The 23,425-nt window shown below is 58.6% G+C and overlaps 1 protein-coding gene and 1 long non-coding RNA gene across 7 annotated transcripts in view; both read left to right on the forward strand.

The window, feature by feature from the left end:
- The window catches only part of RPS6KA2 (ribosomal protein S6 kinase A2), a 294,983-nt gene that overhangs the window by 91,733 nt on the left and 179,825 nt on the right, over positions 1–23,425 (forward strand). The window contains exon 1 of one of the 6 annotated variants that reach the window (XM_045080054.1): positions 3,965–4,146. The exons of 4 other annotated variants lie outside the window; for them this stretch is intronic. In XM_045080054.1, coding sequence (XP_044935989.1) covers positions 4,096–4,146 — 51 coding nt within the window. In that variant the 5' untranslated portion in view covers positions 3,965–4,095. Of the gene's footprint in view, positions 1–3,964; positions 4,147–23,425 lie in introns of those variants that run through there. One more of the 6 variants, XM_045080055.1, reaches the window with a different exon arrangement.
- Positions 21,688–23,349, forward strand: LOC106003507. The gene is made up of 2 exons (XR_001176033.2): positions 21,688–22,866; positions 22,982–23,349. It is a non-coding gene; the product is annotated as an uncharacterized LOC106003507 (long non-coding RNA).

Raw genomic sequence — 23,425 nt, forward strand, 5'->3', positions numbered from 1 at the left:
GAACCCCGAAATGCAATTATCGTCTCCCCTTCAAAGCGTTCGCTAAGGGATTGGCAGGACAGGGCATGAGCCATGAGGCGATCCCCATGCTCCTGAGAAACTTTGGATCGTGTAAAATCACCCGCTGAAAATAGCCAGGGCTTTGGGGACGTATTGGGTTGCAGTGCAACATTCAAAATCTTAGAAACTTTGGGACCGGAACACTAACTGAAAAAGTTACAATCCTAATTTAAAATCCTCGCATAGAAAAAGTTCTATCCAATTCCTAATGAATGAACTATGCTGCGGTACCCACGGAATTTTGCTGTAAACAGAGAAAGACAAGGCAGCATGTGACAGGCCAGCCACGGAAGGACAGGGTGGCCGACGGGGGGACAAGGTCAGAGAGACACAGTTGCAGGCTTTGCACAAAACACAGTGACACCCGCAGTGGGTGTTCTAGAACATGATCTGTGCTTGGTCCTCCCGATAAAGACCCCGGAGAGTCTTGCAACCCAGATGCTTTCAAGACCGAGCATGTGGCCAGGCAGGACCGGAGTGGCAGCATGGCTCGGTGGGTGTCATCGGTGGGTGCGTGAGCTTCTGCGTCTCGCCGTGAACGCTGGTGATCACACACCTGGTGTTCAGCGTGGCGACTTCCGTGGGCTGCCGACGTGTGCCCGTGTCCCTCGCAGCTCCTACACGATGCTCTCGCCGGCTCAGTCCCGTCTCTGTTACGAGGGCGTTTGATAAAACATTTTCCCACCGCAAACCAGGCCGCCTCTCATCAGGAGCTTGCCCGTGTCAGGGGGCTGCGATCGTGAAGGATCAGGTGGGTGGCTGGGGGAGGCTGGTTATCTGCGGAAGCTTCTAGAAGAGGAAGCTGACCTTGAATCACCTTGGCGACCTTCTGTATGTGATCCACACCCTCCTTATGACTATTTGAAGACTGCTGTGTCTGTGACGGGCATTTCAGTGTCTGTTAAGTACGATCCTTGTAGGCGTCTCCCAGTTCTTTGGGGGATGGGCGGTGCTTCTCCAGATGTAACCCCCACTCTTGTGCAAAATCAAGCCCCAACCCGGTTGTGAGATCTGGGAGCCAGATTCTTCCAAAACATGAGAATAATACCCAGAATGAACTGAAGTTCTCCTGAAGACAGCAGCTAGGAAGTAGGCTCACAAGACAGATGTGGCGGCGGAGGACTCATCTGTTCGGTTTTATGCTCTCATCGTGCCTTCCATTCTCCTTTGGTTGTTCTCTCGTGCAGAAGAAGGTCGACACCTTAAAGCAGAAAGGCACATACTAGGTTACCTGAATTGCGTCAAAGCCTTTCTGACCGTAAGCCCAGTAACTGCAGCTTTGCGTGCCGCTACCCCAAGCCTTTGCCCTACAGTTTCACACGCTAAGCATCACTGTTCTCTTCTTCCTACTTCTTCCGTGAGGACACGTCGGGTGCGTTGTCAGCCCAAACCGCTGCTGCCCCTCTCACGGAGAAACCTGCTCTCCTAGGACAAGGAGGAAAGGTCACATCTGAACTGTGTCTGGTCGTTCCCATGGCCGACCTCATTGGGAGAGGGGGTTTTAATCAATACATTAGCCATTGGCATCCACCTGTAAGACGCATTCTGTGAGCGGGACGCTTCCCGTTGTGACTGGCGACAACCTGATTTTACCTGTTTCCCTTGGTGAGCTGTGGCCATGCAGGATAACCCAGGGCGCCTTGGAGGCGGAGAGGTCGGGGGCCTCACCCCCGACTTCTCTCTGCAGCTAGACTCGAGAAGGAAGGGCCCGGACCAAGGACGCTGGCGGGGAGGCACGTGGTCTGCGCTGGAGAATCCCTGTGCAGGCCGTGGCAGTGCTGCAGGGGCCGGGAGGCGGGCGAGGAAGGGCGCACCGAGGCCACAGCAGGGCAGCTGGGCTTCCTCCTGAGGATGGCAGAGGCCTGAAGGGTTTGTAAGCCGGTGGTGTGGTGTGAGAGTGTGTCTGGTCACAGCGTGGAGAGTGGACTGAGACGGGGGCAGGGCGGAGCCGCGGAACTCAGGGGACACACAGGTGCGAAGCATGATGAGTCCAAGGGCACGACAGAGAGACTGAGTCTGTGTGGGGACGAAAGGGAAGGACCCTAAGCAGTCGTCTCGTGCTCCGGCCTGAGTCACGGGCAGAGGATGTGCGGTGGCTGCGGCCATGGGGGGCACGGGCAGCGAGGAGGGTGGGGGAGTGCCGCGGGGCCCTGGGGACCGTGCTGCCCACTGGACACCGGGGGCTCCGTCGGCAGGCGGCCGGTGCCACTTTCTGGAGCTCGGGGACCTCCACAGCTTGGATTAAACCGTGTGTGGACGGTGGTGAATGCTGCCCGGGGATAAGGGGTCCCCAGAGTGGGGCTGAGACACTGCCCACCCTCTGGGTGGGTGGAGCTGTAACGCCAGTGACCCGCGCCACCAGCCCAGCCCGGTGCGACCCAGAGGACGGGAGCAAGCGCCTGTGCGGCCACTGGGCGGGTTTGGCCGGGAGCTCCATCCTCAGCAGGAACCACACTGGGACCCTCTCCGAAACGGGGCTGCTCCGCGGATCCGAGCGGGCCAGGACGGCATGTCTTCAGTGCCTTGGAAGGCCGTAGACGGACAGGAGGTTCCAAACACGGAGATTCTCTGCAAGTTCCCCGAGAAGCAACGCCCGCTCCCCTGACCGCATGGACCGCCTGAAGGTGAGGCTGAGCCGGCGGCCTCCGCGGAGGTCCGACTTACCCATTTTCCACGTCCCCATGTGCCAGAGAAGCCGTGCGGGGCCAAGAGGTTTGCATGGGCCGCCCCTTTGTGGAGATTCACGGGCGTAAAGACATGTTCCATCTTCTTGTTAGGAACGTCACACAGATTCCCAGCGAGCAGCGGCGAGCCATGGCACGTGGTGCAGACATGCATGAATTTTCTCAACAGACGGTGACAGTCGTAACCCGATGAGAGAGGAGTCCCTTGCCCGGGGCCGCAGGGACGCTGTTGCCTCAGGGAGACGGAGGCTGAGGTCCTGAGGTCCTCACTGGGCAAACCCGCTGACTCACTTTCGGCTGAGAGGTTGTCTAAGCAAGAACACACGTCCATGGAACGTATTTTTTATGTGTTTCTCTTATTTTTGTTGGTTTCCCTCCCAGATTGCTTAACAGCAAGTCAGCCGGTTTGGGAAAGCACAGAAAGGAACTGGTGGGGATGGCCAGGCCTCCAAGCCGGTGGGCGTGCTCCCTAACGGGGCGGGGGGGGGGGCACATCCCATTCACTCCCCTCAGGGAGCCATGGGCTGGGTGTTTGTGGTATGGACGTTTCTTTACAAAACAAACAAACAGACAAACCCTCCATCATGTCCTAATGGCCGGGGCCCTGTCAGGAGCAGTCTGAGGCTACCCCAGATATTTGCCGTCCCAGGTCCGGAGAGACGGGCTGGTCTAGGAGACCGAGGACAACAGCCGGACGCAGGAACAGAGAATCTTTGTGGCTTTGCAGTTAAGCCGCGCGGCGCTGTACGTGGCTCACACTCCTGGTTTCGGGTTTCTGCGGCAGGGGCCCTGCCAACGGGGCAAGGAGATCAGAGCTTGAAAACGACTTGGAGTCTAGGAAAGGACGCGTGGACACAACGCCAACAGCCGTGAGAGTCACGTTCTCTGTGCTCTGCCGTGCGGGCCCCCGGGCTGCAGCGGGAGCCTCACGGGGGTCTGACAGCGGCGACCCGAGATGGCATCCAGCTGCCTCGTCGCGGGCGGCGCGCGTCCTGCTCCCGCCGCCCTGGGCTGCGCGGTAGCGGCTCGTCCGATCTGGGCCCCGCTGGAGCCAGGCAGACGCTCAGCCCAACAGGTGGCCGACCTTGGGAGCTCGCCACCCAATGGCGACCGCGGGCCCTATATTAAGTAAATGACCCCGAGGTGCTGGATTAGGTCAGCCGCTAAAAGTGTTGTGGTTTGCTCTCGCCGAAAGGAACCCGCGTCCCGGGTGCCGCCCGGTGGGAATCGGCCCGAATGTTTACCGGCTGCGGCTGCGCTTGGAGGTTTGCTCGCCGACCTGCGGGGGGCTCAGACGCCCTGCGCTCGAGGAGGAGCGGGTCCCTACGCCGCCACTTCTGCCTCAGGCAGGATGCTGTCCCGCTTCCGACAAGCCTTCTCTAAGTTCTATGGGGCACTGCTCGTAAGTACCCGTTTCGTTTTCACCGAGTGCTTGGCGGTGGGCGGTGCTTCCTGGCCCGGTGCCCAGCGGTGCCCAGCGGTCCCGGTGGGAGCCGGGCCGGCCCACTGGGAAGCTCTTCTCAAAGTCACACACGACATTGACCTGCCCCCACCCCACTTCTCAGTATTTCATAAGAGACGGAGGGTAATGGTTTAAAGCACTTGCTTTTTTTACTTTTGTCTTTGCTTAGGCACAAAGTTGTTCTCCATTATTTCCGGTTTTCTTTCAATTTTGGTTTGCGAGAGTCCTGCTCTGCGTGGCGTCTGTCCTCTGTCGGACGTCATTCAGTCTCACCCTTGACTGGGCGGACATGCAGGCGCCCTCGTGTCCCTGCACGAGCTCGGATCTCCGGCTGCCCGGCTTTCTTTGCGGCAAAGGGCGATTTTAGCTGAGCCGGAGCTCGAGCCACAGGTAGGAGGCTGAGCTCCGTTCCCTCCTTTTACCTTTCCTCGTGCTCCGTCCTCATCCTCGTCTGTCTTCTCGTCTCTGCCGACTCGATGCCTCTTTCTGCTCCTGTTCCTCCTCGGGGGAGGAGGACACAGCAGGTGCCGGCAGAGGACGGCCAGCTGGGCGGTGAGGTCCTGGACCTTGGCTCACTTTGCGGGACTTCTTCCAGGACCCTCACGCCCAGCTCGCCGGTGCCGCCCCGGGAATGCCTGTGGCTGTCATCACGTCTTGGCTAACGTGTAGTTCACTCTCCCAACACAGCATTCCCTGTCCTGTCACTGGTCCCGCCTCGGGGGACGACTCTTAATGGGTCTGTGGCACGGGACCCGCACCCTGGCTAGCATCCTCCTAGCCTTCTGTGATTCCAATATGCCTTCCGATCCTTGGATAAATGGTAAATGCCTGAAACGCACTTAGCGCTGTTGTTTGGAATGTGCCTTTGCCTCAAACCCATGGGGCCCCCAGCCACTTTGAAGAGAAACGATTTGGGCAGGAGTTCTTAGAAAATGTCAGGGCCTGATATGTCGTACACGGGAGCAGACGAAACGTGGAGTAACGTGGTGCAGGTGAAGGAAGCGGCCTGGAGGGGTCCGACCCCACCGGCCCCGCGAGGAGCAGACGGGCAGCCGGCGCCCCGGAGAACCTGGGGACAGACTGCAGCAAGGCTGGGGTGGGAACACGCAGGCTCGCTACCGAGCCCAGGCCCTGCGCAGCCCTCCCTGGGGCGGGAACGTAGGCCTCAGGCACAGACAGGCTGACCGTGTGGCACCGTGTGGTGGACACCGGCCCAGAGGTGGATGTTGGGGGGTCACGGAGCAGGTGCTCTCTCCATTCAGGACACTGAGGACCGGCCGCCAGGACGTAATGCTGGCAGCGGAGGGGCACGTGTCTGATCTGACAGACATTTGGGGGGGGGTCCCATGCGGCTTCCTGGGTTGAGGCACGAGTGTTTCCATGTCTGGGACACTCCGTGTTGGGGAATCAGCAGGTTTGCCCTGCTTCTGCGGAACAGAAAGCGTTAATTCGCTGATTCGTGGCTCTCATGGGTTCACTCTGCATATGTGGACACATGACCTTGCAGGACTGGGTTTATGTAAGGGTCTCTGGGGCCACCGTGGATGCAGATGACAGGCGTGACCCCGTGCAGGGCCCGGAGCATCCATGCCGCAGAGACACAGCTTCCGTCCCGGCACTCAGAGCCGCTCCACGGGGAGGGACGCAGCCAGGACTCCGGGGCTCCACCAGCCAGGCCGGGGGCTCCGAGTAGCCCTCAGCATCTCATCAGTCCCTGTCACAACACCCCCTCTGCAGGGGACAACAGAGGGACGCCCCTTCCCAGCAGTGTGAGGACGTTGGGCTCCGCCCCTCACGGAGAAGATGCCGCCACCAAGCCAACCTCATAGATACGAGGGGGAGGTTTTGTGCAGAGTCTCCCAATATTTGCCCCTAAAGGCCGGGAGGACTTAAATGCACAGCATTCTAGCAGCCGGCTTCCATTGGTGTCCTCAGTTCCCCCGCCTGTCCTGTGGGTCCCCCCACCCCGGCACAGCCCTGTCACCTGTGCTGGGCCAGCAGAGTCTGAGCGTGCAGCTGGAGGCACCTGGCCTGGGACGTGCCCTGGGAACTCTGAACAGTGGGCATGGCCAAGCTCCCTCCCCTCCGCACCCCTGCCTGCTCCCGGTGCGCTCCAGGACACGTTGATCGTTTCTATGTCCCACGTCCGTTTTTCCTCTTCCCTGGTCAGACCGAGGGCACGCGCCCGGCCGGTGCACACGGAGGTCTGCCGTCCCAGAGCTCCCGCAGACGCTGCAGGAACCCATCACTGCCGTGTGCGCCGTCCGTCCCAGCCGCCTTGCCGTGGATTCAGATGTGGATTCTGTTGGAGGAAGGGGAACCCGTCCTCCCACGGAAGCAAAGGAACATTGTCAGTTCACACAGAGGCACGGGGCATGGGGGGTCGGGAGTGTCTTTCGTGGGGGAGACGTTGCTAGAGGAGCGGCCTACTTTCTGCAGCGGCGCTGGTCCGGTAGCAGTGGGAGGGAAGCCGGCTGTGGGGTCCACTTGGGGCAGAAGGGCCCGGTGGTTCTCACTGAAGAAAGTGAGATGCATTTCTCCTCGGCTGAAGTACCTTCCATCCCGCTGCGGGGTGCGGGGAGGAACGCCGGGCAGCTCCTTTCCCGGGAGACGTGGGTCATTTGGAAGAAAGCGCTGGGGTGGGAAGCTGACCAGCTGAGCGAGGTCCCTTCAGGCAACTGTGCCTCGTAGGAGCAGATGCTGTCCGAGGCTTGCGGGAGAAGGAACCGGGTGTGATGGGTGTTGCGGACAGGGGGTCCCCACTGCAAGATGGCCGTGGTGTGATGAGTGCGTTGTCACAGACGGAGGAGCAGCTCCTCCGGGCCACGTTTGCACACCTGGCACTGTCAGAAGGCCCTGTTTCCTCCCCAGAGAAGCGGACGCCCAGGTGCTTGGATGGGTGGGCTCCTCTGAGCAGGGGAGGCAGGTCTACAAGGGGGACAGAGAGGTTGGGCAGCATCGATGTGCAGGGTCTGGGGCTGGAGGGGAAGTATGCTGTGCAGGGCTCCCCACTCCCTGGGACCCTTCCCGAGCTGGGGACGCGCATGTGGCTCCGCCTTCTCTCCATCAGTCACACTTACTCTGTAACTCCCGTGGGCTTGGGTCTTTGTCTTCAGCCTCTGCTTGAAGCTGTTCTCTTGGCTCCATGTCCTGGAGGTCTCCTGACCTGCCGACTTGGGTGACATCCAGGCTCTCTTCCCGCTCGTGACTTCTTGGGGGCTGCTGGCTACATGTGTGCAGGCAGACGTGCATGTTTATACAGGTGTGTGTGTGCACACACAGATGTGAGCGGGTGTGCATGCCGGCAGGCGTGTGTGTAAGGGTGCGTGTGTGTGCGGTGCATTTACCTGCAGGTGTGTGCAGGTGTGTGTGTGGAGATGTGGGTGGTGTGCAGCTGTGTACACAGGTGCACGTGTGTGTGCATGCACGAGTGTGCTGGTGTGCATAGACGTGCATGCGTGCCGGTGTGTGCACATGTGTGCAGGGGCAGGCTCCGGTGTCCGGCTGCAGGGACCCCCTGACTGCTGTACTGGTCCCTTTCCGCTCCACCTTCCGGTGCCGGTTCTCTCTCCCACGGCAGCCGTGGCCAGCCGTTCTCCGCCCCCCCCCCCCCCACCGCCGGTGCATCCCTGATAGACCAAAGCCTGTGACGCCGGCCGAGTCAGTTTAACCCCTCGGGGCTTTGGGGTTAAATCTGGAAGGTGGAGGACTTGGGCTGAGATCATGGCTCCTTGGAGATCCAGGCTTCTGACCCGTTGTTCCGGGCACTGTTTTAAGTGCAGTACACGTAAGAATCCACTCACTCTCCATCGTTCTCAGGCCGGAGTGTGGGGGTGAGGTCACGTGCTGTGCGCACATGCGGGCGTGCGTTGGAACCGCTTCTGCTGCCTCTCCGGCAACATCTGTGCTGTGTAGCTCCCCTGGCATCCCCCAGACGCGGACAGAATCATGGATCCCGCCATGCTTTGTTTCTCAGTCAGCCTGCCTGCCTGCCAAGGCCCGAGTGCCGTTGCAGGCACCGAAGCAGCACCACGTGCTGTTGGCTCAGCCTCTGTGGGTTCCTCGAAACCCGGGGCTAAGTGCGCTTCGGGTTCTGCTCCTTGCTAAGTGCACCTGGGAGAAACGACTGCATGTGGGTTCCTCATCACCAGTTCCCTTAGGAGCGACCCCCGCGCAGGGGTGGCTTTCCCCGTAGCAGGTTATCCCCTGGCTAGGCGGGCAGCCATGTCGGGGCTCTCCTGGGCAGGGGCTCAGAGGAGATTTCCAGCTGTGACCCTCAGCCGTCCCCCCTCTGGCCCCAGTGCCCGTGGGTCCACAGTGGGCTTGCCCACAGCTCTGCACCTCTCAGCCCCCACAAAGACTCCGTGGGGCACGAGCGTTAGTGACCTGGGGAGACATCCCCAAGACCTCGACGAGAAGACAGAGGAGAGCTGTGACACCAGCCGTGTCCCCGGAAACCGAGAAGCCCCTGCCGGGGCTTCTGCCCTGCAGAGCCCCCATCGGCTGTGCCTCAGCCAGAGCCTCCGGTGTCCCCTCTCCTGACGTTCGAGGCCGCCCACCATCCTCGTCCCAGCCCGCTCTGCCCAGCTGGGCTGGCGGAACTCGTGTGCAAGCCCCATGAACACAGCCCCCGCCCCAGCGGCAGGCAGGTGGCCTCGGCGTCACTGAGAGTGTCTCGCGGGTCTCATTCCTGCCTTGAGGGCCTTTGATCTTTGTGCACACGCCTCCGAGAGGGACGCTGCTGAGCGCCTGTTTCCCGTGGCTGTGCTCAGACCCAGCACGGAAAACGCACAGTCTTCCACAGGGCACTGGGTCCACAGGCTGGTTCTATTGCCCGAGGGTGACCCTGCCCCGTCTTTCAAGTTCCGGAGCTCCAGAGAAGCCACGGGCAGGCACGTGGGGCTGTAGAGCGTGGGCTCATTTCTGCTCCCGGTGTGGCTGCTACGGCCACCGGGCGGGTGCCACCCGCATGTCCCAGGCCTCTCTGGTCCTGACTCGTACCTTCCACGCCTCTGCTTGCCTGATTCTTCATCATTACTGCCTCCCTCCACCTGCCACACCCACTGGGGTGCAGTCCCAGGGTGTGCTCACCCCCCACTCAGCCCCGTGTGTGGCCGTCCGGGCAGCACATGCGCCCGCGCCAGCTTTCGGGACACAAGTGGGAGCACGGTCACTGCCGCAGGAGCACTCAGTGTGGGGTGGTCCCCACGCTGCACAGCTGGGATCCCTGACCTGGACGTCACGGGGACACAGAGGCGTGTGCTCCTGCGGCAGTCCAGGTGGTCTTCATGGAGGAAGTGGCAGGTCTCACAACAGGATCAACAGGATGAGCCGGACGTGAAATGCCGTGGGTGACACTGAGTCTGGAGGCAGGGGACAGGCTGTGGTGGGTGTCGTGGTGCATGCTGGCGTGAGTTTCGCTCGTGGGCACTAGCACAGCACACCGGCGTTCCCGGAGCTCATGCATCAGCAGCTCTGCACCTGCTCCTGAGGCACAAGTTGCTCAGCGATGTGTCCAGTGACAAGGACAGCCACCGTGTCTGTCCCACAGGGTCCCACAGCAGGAGGACGGACATTGCTCGCTGGGGCGCCCACACTCCCTACCCCAGTGAGCAGCCCAGCCCCAGCTCTGGCTGTCATTGCCGGAGACGGGGGCCGGCAGGGCTGACCGTGGCCTGGTCCCTTTGCAAGACGCTGGTGTCTCGGCCGGATGAAGCTCAGGCCGTCCGTCTGGTCTGGAAGGGCCCGGGTCTGCCCGGCAGCAGTTCTCCGCAGTCCCCGGACCCAGACTGTGAGGCGTGGAGGTCCAGGTGCTCGCGTCCTGGCACACACTCGCCAGCCCGTGTCGCCACATCGGTTCTTGTCTCTCACTTTCGGGGTCTAGTGTTGCCGTCGCAATAGCGTCTGGACCCAGCCCGGAGCCCTCTGCTGCCGCCTCCCCCCTCCTTTGCGCGCTGGCGGGTTTCTAGGTCCCAGGTTGCTCCTCTCTGCCGTGGGAAACAAAGCCCGTGGAAACGTGGGCGTGCAGAGTGAGGGTCCAGGGGAAGCCGCCTTCACGAGGGCCGGTCCAGCGCCAGCGCTGCAAGGCTGGGGATGGACTTGAGCTCTCGGTCTCCCCCGGTCCTAGCTGACCTTTGCCCTAGTGCTTGTCACGGCGCACGGCCTGGAACTCTGTCCGTTCTCCGGAGGGGGCCTCAGGCAGGAGGGAAGTCAGAGGTCGGGTCTGGTTCTCACGGCCTGGGGAGGAGGGCGGGAAGGACAGTGGTGGCAGTGAGCCGCAGATCAGGGCACCACGGCGGTCCCAGTCCTGTGCCCCGGCCTGTGCACTCACTGGGTTCACTGACGTCCGCTCCGCCGCACCCACCACTGCCCACCGAGGACGCAGCACCCAGCACCCTCTGTGTGTGGCAGGGAGGCCAGGACAGGGCGGGAGCACTGGCCTCTCGGCAGCATCTCCCCGACCGTCTAGGGTGTCCCTGTGGCCCACTCCTGCCGGCTTCTGTGTGTCCCCACTCTGTTAAGATGTTCCTTAGACACACAAACACAGCTCTCCAGAGTTAGACAAATTCTGCAGCTGCAGAGGGTACGGAGGGAGAACGAGTGCCGTCTGCACGGTGAGGCCCAGAATTCCTCTTAGGAAACACACTCGTTGTTTGCGGGGAAACATGTTGGATAAATACTGCTGTTGGCAGGTGTAGCCGACGAGGTCCCATCCAGGGGCCCGCTGGGCTCAGAGGGGACGGCGCCCAGCGAGACCCCACCCCTGCCCGAGGGGCACCGAGCCAGGTTCCCTGGACCCCCGTCCATGCCGCAGCTGGACGACAGGAGCTCCCCACAGCCTCACTTCGAACCCGTGGGCTCTTACGGGACACAGAGTCCGGGGTGGGACCTGGGCTTGCCCCCCTTTCCTGTGCCGGGGTGAGTTCCCGGCCTCCACGTGGGGGGGTGCTCTGCTCCTGGATGCCTCATCCAGTCTGGAGCCGGTGCCTTAGAGACCAGGCGGCCCCAAAGACCCAGACCCGAGACACCTGCCCGCTCACCTGCCGCGGGCTGCTTCCCAGGTGCGCCAGCCGGTCCCTCGCCCTCCGGCAGCCGGGCGGGGCTGGCCCCACCTCTGAGCTCTGGGTTTGGGTCCCCCAAGGTTTAAAGGGCCCAGAGTGCTTTCCTCTGTCCCTTCTCGGTCGGATGGTCTCTGGCGACATGTGTGGGTGTAGATGCTGATCTGGGGACATGGATTTCCCCGACAGTAAAGTGCTGGTAACGGAGGGAGGCGTTTCCGCCCTCGATCGTTCCCAGGTGGGTCGTTAACTTATTACAAGTGAAATCTGACGTCATAGGACCACATGATTAATAAGGTAAATTTAGAGCTAATAATTTAAGCTAATAAGATAATTTTTAAACATTCCAGTTCTCTGGAACTGAGGGAACACAATCTGTAGATCATAACTGACTCTTGGAACAAACATTTTGTCTCTTCTTTACTCTTGGCTCATTCAGGAATACATTGCTACCTTTCTTGCCTTTTCAATGTTTTCTCCTAATTAATTTATAAAATTAAAGGCTTCGAAGTTTTAGACATCTGTGATATACCCCGTAGTATATTCACAGAGACACACGAAGATGTCCGTGGCCGTTGAGCACGCGTGTGCTCGGGTTCAAGCCTGGCCCGGCTGCGGTGGGTTCCAGAGGCACTCCATGGCCTAGGACTGCAGAGAGATTCAGCGTGGGTCCCCTCCCAGAGCGCAGGCCAGAGCCACCCTGCGGGGTCTTAGCCCGAGGCACGCGATTCGGCCACGTGTCCTCTCACCGCGGGACCTTCCCTCCGTGTCTCATTTAACTTCCTCATCGGTCGTGTTGCTCTTGAACCCTGCAGTGCTGTGGCCACAAGAGTAGGGTTATGAGCACGAGCACTGGCATTCCTGGTGGGCTTCCAGGAGCAGCAGGTACCGCACGGAGTGGGAGTCACGTCGAGCAGGGGGGTTAGGGAACACTGACAACGGACAGGGCGGCTCTTTGCTGAACGTGGGGTTCACTGCAGCGTCTCTGACCAACGGTCGTGCTGTAGGCGTGCTGAAGCCTGTGTCCTTTGTGTCTGGGTCACAGACACAAGCTAGGAGGCCCTAGCTTTGGCTCACCCTCCGGGCTCTCCCTCCCACCCCTGCTCTGTCCCCGTGCCCCAGCCTCTGTGCTGCCTGGGAGCTCCGGGCCCCGAGTGTGGCGCGGTGAGCAGGCATCTGGCGTTCACTGATGGGACCTGAGGGTGAACCCCAAGTGAGAAAAGGAGCAGGATGTCCCCTTTTCCCTTCAGTGGTGTCTCAGCTCAGCCTTTTATTAAGTCAACGGGACTGAAAGCACCCAGTGAGTCATATGGCTTTGTTTTTAATCGAGCTTTTATGTTCCTCGATTCATTAATGAATTAAAAAGGGGGAGGCAGGTATATTTCATTGTCTGTAGTCATTGGAGGGGAAGTTTGTTTTGAAATGTGCTCCTTGGGTAAACTGCCTATAGGTTAAACATAAAAGCAGCATCTGAACCCATAGAACGCCACTTAAGGACGAGCACAATTTGATGATTAAACAATGTGCTGTGTACGTTGGTTTTCTTTTTTTTATTTTTAAGATTTTATTTATTTATTTGACAGACAGAGATCACAAGTAGGCAGAGAGGCAGGCAGAGAGAGAGGGAAGCAGGCTCCCCGCTGAGCAGAGAGCCCGATGCAGGGCTCGATCCCAGGACCCTGAGATTATGACCTGAACCGAAGGCAGAGTCTTAACCCACTGAGCCACCCAGGCGCCCTGTTGGTTTTCTTCTTATCGTCATGAGAATCAAACCCAAGCCCACCGTGCAGGGCCGATGACGTGATGGGGGTCGAGTGACACGCACAGGACGGCCGAGTGCCGGGTCCCCTTGCAGGAGGGTGAAGGACGGGGCTCTCTGGGCCTCGGGGGAGAGAGCCTCAGCATCCCGGGTGGCCCGTGTGGGGGAAGTCAAGAGAGGACTTTAGCCTCTGGGACAGAGGACACCTGACCATTCTGGGAGCAAACTCTGGGGCTGAAACCGAGACACACAGTGCTAGGACCTGGGGTCCCATGACGAGGGGGCGGCTGACTCTGGGGGCTACGGGACACAGCTCCCCTGCTGCACCCAGAACCCCAGGTGTCGGGGCAGAACGAGGCTCAACCTTCCTTCCGGGTGGCCAGCCCTGGGCGGCAGGGGAGGGGCACCCTGGGGACAGGCCAACAGGGAGATGCTGAGTGCGGGGCTGAAGGGAGACACGGTGTGGTGGTCAGACAGAGACAGGGATGGAGAGGTCGGTGGGCTTGGTGGCCTGCAGGCGGTGATGGAGCTGCAGGCGGTGATGGAGCTGCAGTTTGCTGGGACATGAAGGCCATCTGTCCTCGGGAAGGGGAAGCGCGCGTGCGCCTGTGGCTTCTCCTTGTCGGACGCAGCGTCTGGTGGTCCGGCGAGCCGTCTTCCACACGGGGCTGGAAGCGGGGGTTGAGGGGGGCTTGTGCATAAGTGTCCACGCACTTCCCCAAACGTTTCCGGGCCGAGGCACCAAGGAGCAGATCCTTCCTTTCCTGCTCTGATGGTTACCCCCTGCTTCTCTCCGTCTCTTTCTGTCTCTGCTGCTGGCCGCAGAACACAGACCTACTTTGAGCCGAAAGGGGGAGGGGGGCGGGAGACAAGGCGCTGCTGGGAAGTGGGGCACCCCTGCCCCGGGGCCGCTGCGCCACAGCCCGACAGGCCTTCCCCAAGCACAGATGGTGCCGGGACACCCTCTGAGCTGACGCCCGGCTGCACTGTGTGCTGGTCACGGACGGTCTCCGTCCCCCTCCCGTCCTGCCTGCGCTCTGTCCTCCGTGCTGTCCGGTGCTTTCCCAGTTGTCGGGATGTGACCGTGCTGTGACTCGAGGGGCAACAGCTCTCACGTAACTGTGGCTCTGTTGGTGGTTTTGTTCTCCAGGCCCACTGTCTTGTTGCCTATTTGTGCTGAACTCAATTCTGTAAAATTAGTATTTGTGGTGAACACATACGGTCCCCTCTGCCAGTGACCATGACCAAAGAGCCGCTAGGGGACCGGCCGTCTGAACACACACCGCCCTTAGCGCTTTCCGCCCTCCGTCCGGCTCAGGAGTCCGTCTGCCATCACCGGCCGCGTGCCGGGCGCACGAGTGTTGAGCGTTGCCGCACACGGGGGCTGGGGTGGGGGTCGGGGGTGCGGCCCGAGACGCAAGGAGTGTAGAACTAGAAGACCGGCCTCCGAGCCCCTGGGCGGCTTCCCGCCTGTGGTGGGACCCAGGGCCGCGGGGCTCTCTGCGGCTCTGTGTCCCTCGGTCTTTGTCTCGCCCCCGCCCCCCGCCCACGGATGACTCACAAACCACAGCGTCCCCCCCGTCGGCTGATGGAGGCTGTGAAGTCTTCACACGTGTTCTTACCCATGGGGAAGGACGTTAGGACATCATCCCCACGTCATGGAGTTCAGGTCTTCCTTAGGAAAGCCGGGTTTGCCCACGTGACCTGAAGGAGCGCAGAGTCGAAGGCAGGAAGCCAGTCTTCCTGGGAAAGCGGTGCGCACTGGGGCTGAGCTCCCGGGGACGCGGACCGGCATACATCGCAGGGCACGCGGCTCGGAGGGATCTGACTCCTCAGGGCAAGGCTGGGGACACAGGAGGGGGCACGGACGTGCCCCGAACAAAGACAGAGCCTTTGCCAGGAGCACATGCGTCGCGTGGAAGCAGAGGGACATAGGCAGGACGGGGAGAAGGTACAGACTTGCTTTGTGCTTGGTGCTGCGTCAGCGGGGCCGATGCCGCACCAGCACGGGTCGACGAACAGACAAAGTCAGTGTCCGTGTGCCCACGGGCTCACGGCTGCTTCTGGGCACACCTGCTCTAGAAGTGGATTATTTCATGCCGCTCTGGAATGCTTTTAGTATCAGAAGCTTTTTAGAAGTAATATTCTCTACAGATAATCTACAGCCACACTCCTTTATTTGCTTGAGAGGCTAAATCCCTTCTTAGAAAATGAGTTTTATTGTAAAATTTGTGAGGATATACAGATCAGAAGAGAATAATAAATTTCTGTGGATCTGTCACACACACATAACTTCAAAATGATTAAGTAAAGGCCAGTCTCGTTACTTATGCGTCAACCTCCAGCCCTGCTCTTCACCCCAATTCCAGATTATTTTGAGGGAAATTCTGATCATGATAGTGTCGTCCAAAAATATCTGCCTTCCTTTCAAAGAGTAAAAATTGGGCAGCATCAACACCGACTTGTGGTTGGTAAAATCCGTACAAACAAGCTTGTTACTTTCTTCCATGGTGAGACCCTGTATCTCCTTCTGTGTCCTGCTTTGTTGTTCTCCGTCTCAGCACCACGTGGGAAAACTAGCCCTACCCGCATGGCCTTGACCTCATGTTGGGCTCCTGGAGGGCAATGGCACGGGGGCCAAGCTGTGGCCATATCGGGAGGTGGTTCCCGTGCTGGGCTACCCGTCCTCCAAGTACGCCGGCAACCGTGTGGAAATCCACCTGAGCTTAGGGGATCCGAGGACATTTGTAGCGAGAGGTTCTCCCCAAGGTCAGGAAGGCAAGGTTGAAGGAAGAGCAGCTCTCGAGCATGTGTTTCTCCTGTGCCGGGTGATGGACAAACCCTTCCCCGAGTTCCAGGCGCCATGGCCGCGGACAAGCCACACAGGGCAGACCCCCAGAGCAGTCGTTCCATCATAATGATGAGGCTCTTTAATGTGCAGCTACGTACAGGGGCATAGATCGCAGGAGATGATTTGAATCTGGAAGAGTCTACAGGTGCAGATATTCCGAGCGGGGTCCCCACGGCAGAACGCTGAGCGCCGCCGAGGCAGGAAACAGATCACTGCAGAGCTCCGAGATGGAAGCTGTCACGGGAGGGCATCTGAGACGTTGGCTCCCTGTGGGCTTTGCACAGGGACACCTGATCAGGTGGGGAAGAGGGGTCTGGGACGGCTGTACGTGCGGTCGCGCGAGATCTCCCGCACAAGACCTTACCTGGTGGAGGGAGGAATTAGAGCACGTGACGGGGAGCAAGGAGCCGCTGAGGGATCCGGGAGCAAAATGACGGAGATGGAGTCGCTCGTCAGAAGACGAGTCCATGGCGGTTACAAGAGAGCCCAGAGGAGGCCTGTTCCAAGAGCCCAGGGAGAGGACGCGAGTGTGGCAGGTCCCTTCCCGAGGCGAAGCTAGGGTGTGCCCGTCTTTCTGTTAGGACCACGGCAGCTTCTTCCCCTTCCGGAGAGAAGCAAACCAATGCCGGCCCCAGAAGAGGCAAGTGTAGCTCAGGGAACAGATGAGACCTTCGTGGGCCTACAGAGAGCTGAGAAAGCTGGCCCCACAGGCACACCTCAGACAGGGTGAGACGAAGCAGCCCTGATCCCGGGAGAAGAAAGCATTCTTCCAGCCTCACAATATGGCTGCTAAAAAAATTACAAAAATGGGGAAAATGTTGGGGAGTTCCTCTAGTCTAGAGACCTGGGACACAGAGAGTAGGATCAGACCGAGAAGGACCATCATTTTCTCTCGCCTGTCATGCTGGGGAGGCCTGCGTATCCTGGACTCCCCGCGAAGGAAGGTGTGGGCGCTCCTTACCTGTGGGGTGACCTGCCCCCCGGGAGCGGCCGGTGCCAGCGACTTGCTGTGTGGCCAGCCTGTCTGCTGTTACGTTGGTGCCTTTCGACATGTAGGGCTGCCAGGAGTATTTTTACAGGCAGGTTATGAACACAGGGGAGAGGCACAGGGGGGTGACCGGGGCAGGGAGCAGGCGAGGACAGGGGAGGCAGAAGTCGGGGTGGCCTGGGGACCCCGGGTCCTCACCCGTCAGGAACCAGTGAGGGGCAAAGGCCAAGGCGCCTGCCCAAATGCCCTGCTCATCTTTGTCCCCATGTCCTCTCCAGTGCAGAGGCGGCTGCGGACGCTGACCTTGGGAGGAGGGTGAGCAGGAGGCCGACCACGGGCCTGGAGGGGTGACGGAGAAACTTCTAGAACTTCAACGACCGTTTATTTGTTCCCACGGTTCGCTTTCCACGTGTCTGTATTAGTGCTGGACTGAGGATCGTGGATTTTCAAACGTTTCTTTGTGATCGCGACGCTTACTTCTGGTTCACTTCCGGCTCTTCCAAGTGGGAGTTCTGTCATTTCCATACACATGTCCCCAGCACATTCCTGGATCCCGTGCGGTGCTTCCTGATTTCCAGATCCTCGCCTCATCCTGACCTCCCTCCGAAGACATCAACCCACTCTCCGGGCGCCTGCTGGGCTGCATGTCCTGCTGTCCCCTCGGGCTCCGCACGGCAACCCCTGGGGATCCTGGGCCTCCCCGGGGTCGGCTGCCCTGACACCCCTCCCCATCCGGGACCAGCTGGAAACGCCGGCCCGACGTGTGTGTTTACCTTGCTGGCCTGTCCCCGCCCAGGAGAGTCTCCGCTGGGCGCCCGCCCGCTGCGTTCAAAGCGCCATCGTCCCTAATCAAAGTCCACAGTCTTCCACGCTGGAGCCTTCCTGTTTGCCAGAAATAACTTTCTAAATGCATTACGTCACTCTTTTTAAACAAAAAGAACCTATTTATTGACACGGATGACTATGAAGAATTTTCCAGGCGCGGAATACTTGCGGGTTCCTGTTTTCCGAGGGCAGGGGCCGAAGAGACCCTGAGCGGGTTTCCGTATCAGGAGGACAGTCGGCGCCTCCCCCAGAGCTCCGCCCCCGAGCCCACCCATCCGTCCTGGACGCCCTGCGGTCACTGCCCAGCGGGGAGAGAGCGGGTGGCTCCTGGCGGGTATTTATTTGACGGTAACGTTTCAGAACAAGCACATCAGGCTTGCGGGACAGATCCAGGCTGTTTTTAGCGGCAGATGGTGGAAGACCACCAGCGCCTCAGTGTCTCGGACAAACTCCGTCCCCTGGTCCCACCGAGCGCCTTCTTTGTCCGTGAGGGCCCCGCCCGGCACCCACAGCCATCTGCCACTGCCCGGGGCTCTGGACGCGGGGGCGCTGCAGCCTGTGTGGATGCTGGCCAGCAAGCTCTGGGAGCCCCTCGTCTCTTCCAGGTCACCTGACCTCAGCAGAGCCCGGGGCCTGGCCCTTCCACTCCCCACCCCGTGTTTGGGTGGGTGTGAGCTGTGGGGTGAGAATTTCACAGCACAGAACCCAGCTCTCTGGCCTTTTTGGGGCAGCGCGGATGTGTTTGAGTGTGGAGGGGCCTGCACAGGTGTGGCCCAGGCCCCAGAGCTGGGCACTGCACAAGAGGTCAGGTAGCTCCAGAGTCAGTGGGAGTATAATGGCCAAGGGGAGGTGGGAGGAAGCAGGACACAGAGGACAGCTGGGGGCAGGAGGGGCTTGGGGGGCCTGCGCGGGGCGGCCCAGTGCAGTTCCCACACTCGATGCTGCGGGTGTGGGCGAAGGTGAGGAAGCGCTTCTGCCCTCCGCCAGGCTCGAGGCAAGTGTGTCTCCCTCAGCCGAGGACAAGGCTTCCTTCCTGGGAGGCCAAGTCTGCAAGCAAGAGCTTCCTGGCCCTCCGCACGCCAAGGCCTCGGCCTTCCGGGGCAGGTGGCAGGGGGACTGGGGGTCCCTTCTGGTGCTCTGTTGTCCGCGAGCGAGCCGTCCCCTCTCCGAGATGGTCCCCGGCCACAGAGACAGGAGTCTGGTCTTCTCCACAAAATGAGCGCTGCCGTCACAGTCACAAGACATGTAGTAAGCATTTATTATTATTATTCAGAACTGAAATCAAGGAGAAGGTTCAGGAGGGTCCGGCTGGCATCGCGTGTGGGTGGGCAGTGGCTGCCTCGCCTCTGTGACGCTCACAGAACCAAGACAAGGAGCTGAGACGGTCCTGCTCTTCACAGCCTCCCGCTCAGAGAGGGGGAGTTCCGACAATGATGGGCTGTAACTGTGCTAACTGATTAATTGCCACTACTATCTGGTGTCCAAGTAACACGAGTATCCCCCGCTGGCTTCTTATCGTCCCTGAGTTTTGATGGTTTCAGGGTGAAGTATCTGTCCCGGGTCAGGACTTACGTGGCGAGGCAGCCGTGGCCCTGGGTTTGGTCTCCCCCACCCCGTCCTCACCCCCCAGCCCCCTCCCGTGGAGCGCGCTTCCTCATACCACTCCGTGTCTCTTTTATCTCTACGAGGACATTTAGGAGGATTTATTTCCTGTAACTTTTCCCCATATTGACTTCAGAGCAGACACACAGCCTCTGAGCTGTCAGCTGGCAGGACCCGACAGAGAACCCGGGGGCTGTGTCACGGGCTCTAACTTTAAGTCGGGCTGAGGTGAGGCCGAGGCAACACCTGTCAGGGTGCCCAGTTTCAGAGCCCTCGGCTCACCTCTGGGTCTGTGGATCTGAACCCAGGTGAGCTCTTGCCCTGCTGGCTTGAGTCTCTGGTGCTGCGGATTCACGGACATGCGACGGGTCGCCCCAGCTCCGCTCTGAGCTTGGGTCTAGGCTGCCCTGTGACAGGCTCCGGCTCTCACCTTGGGCCCCTCCTGGGCCCTCACCCGCTTCCCCCCTCAGCCTGCGGTCTCCATCGGTGTCAGAGCATAGAGGTGAAGGCAGGCCCTGACAAGCTGACCTCAGTCATCCTTGTCGGATCGCGGACGTGGCATCCCGACCCTGGGTGGTGGCCTTTCCTGTCCTGACAACTGGCTGGGCCACCATGAGCAAATCTGAGTGTCGCAGTCGGTGTGGAGGAGGCCGTGCTGGGCGGCTGTGCATCCATTGTCGACACTCCATGGGCTCCAGGCAGGAGTGGGCTCCACTGGCCTTGGATTTCCCTGTTTCGCCATCCAGCGATCACGGTGGTTAATACTTTCCACCCGAGGCAGCTGGGGATGGGTGAGTTACACCTGGCTTTGAATGGAAACAGTTACCAGACACATCCTGCTAAAAATGGTACAAAGAGACCAGAGCCACCGTGACGAGCTGGGGATTGTTCCTTCTCCCTGACTTCTAACAGCCGTGTCACACAATTTCTCAAAAGTGTCATTCTACTTGTCTTAACGGTGTCACACGGTTTGCTCTTCAATGCCCTGATGGAAAGGGCAATGGGGAAATTGCATTTAAGTAACACGTTAGACGCAGTGCGATTGTGGAGAAATTCCTTTCCGTCCTGTCATCTGTAGGAACTGTGATTTGTCACATCTCAAATACAACAAAGAAAATTGTGAATAAAATTCACTATTTGTGTGATATTTGTGTGGCATCATACAAATTTTATTTGTGAATAAAATCCTCTTGGCGTGAGGGTCGCACTCCAAATTAGTATACAGGGGCACACTTTACTCGGGCAATTGAGGTCTTAAAGCATATGTTTATGTTTAAGGAGAGATGAACATTAGAAACTCATTGTCTTAAAGTTGGAGAGTGACTTTATCTCGAGTTTCAGCTTTTCACCCCCGAATTAGCTACCCTTGCATGCATGGGAGATTATCCTAAACACATCAGCATAAAAAGTGAGCATTTACTGTGGTGCCGTGGCTGTGGGTCTGCGTGGCTGGGCGCCCACGGCCCAGGGTCTCTTGCAATGTTGCTTCCCCTGTGAGCTGGGGCTGTGGTCTCACTTGAAGGCTTGACCAGTGGGCACTTGCTTCTCAGTGCATCGATGTGACTGTTCACCAGACTCAGTCCCAGGCCACGTGGCCACTGGCCCTGGTCTTTCTCACTCAGACATTCCAGGCATCTGGCTTCTGCCTCTCCAAGTGGCCCCGCTCTCCTGCGCACTGCCTGCTTCCATCAGGGAGATCCCATTCAGCAGGTGGTGGCTCCTCCCCAGGTATCCCATGGGCTCCTACCATGTCCCAGTGCAGGATTTCTCACCTGTACATCTGGGACCTCTTTGTCACAGCGCTCCAAGGGCCAGAGACCAACCTGTCATTCGTTTCTTCAGGGCCCTGGGGGTTCAGAGTCTTGTAGACACTCACTTTGGGTTGAAACTTGGGCCAGCTTGGAAGAGTGTAGATTATTCGTACCAAGTCCTCTGGGTCTCTTCACCGACATCTTTCGAACTCTCTCATTTGAAATACCTAATCAGGGCTGTGAAAGGCGCCATCTCCCTCAGGAGCCTGTGCTATGCACTCTGCATTCTGGCTACATTCTTTGGCGTGTGGTTCTGCATTTTTAGGACAGCAGAGAATGTGCAATGAGCACTTTTTGCCTGTCCAAGTGGCCCACGGATGTGGGGATTCTGAAAGCTCCGTCTGTAAAGAGCAGCATGTGCCTGTGACACACTTTTTTGCCCAATGAACATGGTATCTGGCCTTTTGTGTCTGATCTGTGGTGTCCGAAGGATTAAAATTTCATAAAAATGCACATACCATCAAAATGTTTCACTGTGCGTATAATATAAATTCAAGGTATGGTTCCACCTGTCTTTAAAAAGCAGGAAAATGAACTATTTTTATAGAGTAAACGTTCATAGTATTTTTTTTTATCCTGACATTAGAAGAAGTTTTAATTGTAGCAAAATACACATAACATGAAAGTTAACCCCCACCCCCACCTGGGGTGGGCTGGTGGACTCAGTCAGAGCTGCGACTCTTGATCTGAGGGTTTCTGAGTTCAAGCCCCACACCGGGTGTGTAGCCTACTTAAAAAATTAGCCATCTTCACCATTTTTAGGAGGACAGTGCCGTGGCATTAAGGTCATTCATATTGTTGTACAACAGTCCCCACCACCCGTCTGTACTTCCCTGTGCCCCAGCCCCTGTCACCGACCCTTCTACTTTCTGTCTCCACGAATCTGACAGCTCTGGGAACCTCATATAAGCGGCATCATACAATATTTGTCCTTTTGTGATTGGTTTATGTCACCAAGGACAAAGTCCTCAGGGTCCATCCGTATCATAGCAGGTGTCAGAATTCCCTTCTTTGTTAAGGCTGAGCATGGTCTCTTGTGTTCACAAACCGCATTTTGTTGCACCATTCATCGCTCACATGGGTGGGCCAGCAGCTCTTTGGGACTCTGCTTCCGTTCTGGGGGGCTGTGTATCCAGAAGCAGGATTGCCGGGTCATATGGTACTTCTATGGTGAATTTTTTGAGTAAAGCCGTTCTTTCCACAGCAGCCAGCACATCCCATTCCCCCAAACAGCACAGGAGCATCTGTTTCTGCACGTCCTCACCTACACTTGCGGTTTGATGTGGTTTTTTTCCTTCATTACAGACGTCCTAACGGGTATGAGGTGGTGTCTTTTGTAACTTGCATTTGCACGTCCCTGATGATGAGTGACGTGAGCACCTTCCCACATGCTTGCTAGTCATTGTGTATCTTCTGTGGGGAAATTATCCTTCCGTTTTATCAACAAAAACAAAATGTACCAGCATTTGAAAATAGTCCTTTCTAGCATTTCTACAGAACACACAACAGTCACGATTCAGATACCTGACCGGCCAGACCACTTAACTGAGTGGAACATTGTTGACGTTACCAGGAAGGTGGGTGGGCTCGGAAGCCGTCAACAGCTCTTAGAGAGTGCTCCCTCGGCCTGCGTTCTTCGGGGAAGGCGCTCGGTGACGTCTCCACTCTCCGACACACGGGAGAGTAGTCTGAGCTCTTAGGGTCGTGAGCGACCGACCCAGGCGGGCCTGACGAAGCAGGGCTCGAGTCTCAGACGCAGACTGCTGGTGAGGGTTCAGCTTTGTGCTTCCGTCACTTCTGGATCAATCTGCTGGAAGAAAATTGCCTTTCGATAACTTTTCTATTTTGGGACCACTAATCCCTGTTCTTTTCCGATCACAGGCGCGTGGGAGAGGAAGTAGCTGGCGAGCCCTCTTGATGGTTTCCACTTTGGCTTAGTTATAAACGTGCGATTGGGCTCATTATCGTGACGTAAGGCAGACTCTCCGGACGGGGCCGTGAGGTTCTTATCTGCCTCTCTCGCCAGGCCGGCAGGGCAGCGCGAGCTGAGCACGGCCATCGGCTCTCTGCCTACATGGTCCTGCCCCAACGGCCACCGCTTCTCCCTTCCTCGCTCGGCTTCCCTCCTGGGGACTTGGGGGTAGAACACCCAGCTCTTCCCCAAGCAGGATTTGGAACACATTCTGTGGGAAGGACTTTCCCTTCACCTCAGGTTTTGGTTAAGGATCCGCTGCAGCTGGCCTGGTGATCTTAGCCACTGACTTTGTCTTAAAGGAGGATTGTGTCTGCTCTGGCATGTTTCCAATGGAAACACGATGCTTAAAG

Source organism: Mustela putorius, unplaced genomic scaffold (assembly GCF_011764305.1).
Source record: "Mustela putorius furo isolate JIRA1106 unplaced genomic scaffold, ASM1176430v1.1 tig00000450_pilon_pilon_pilon, whole genome shotgun sequence".
NCBI classification, from domain to species: Eukaryota; Metazoa; Chordata; class Mammalia; order Carnivora; family Mustelidae; genus Mustela; species Mustela putorius.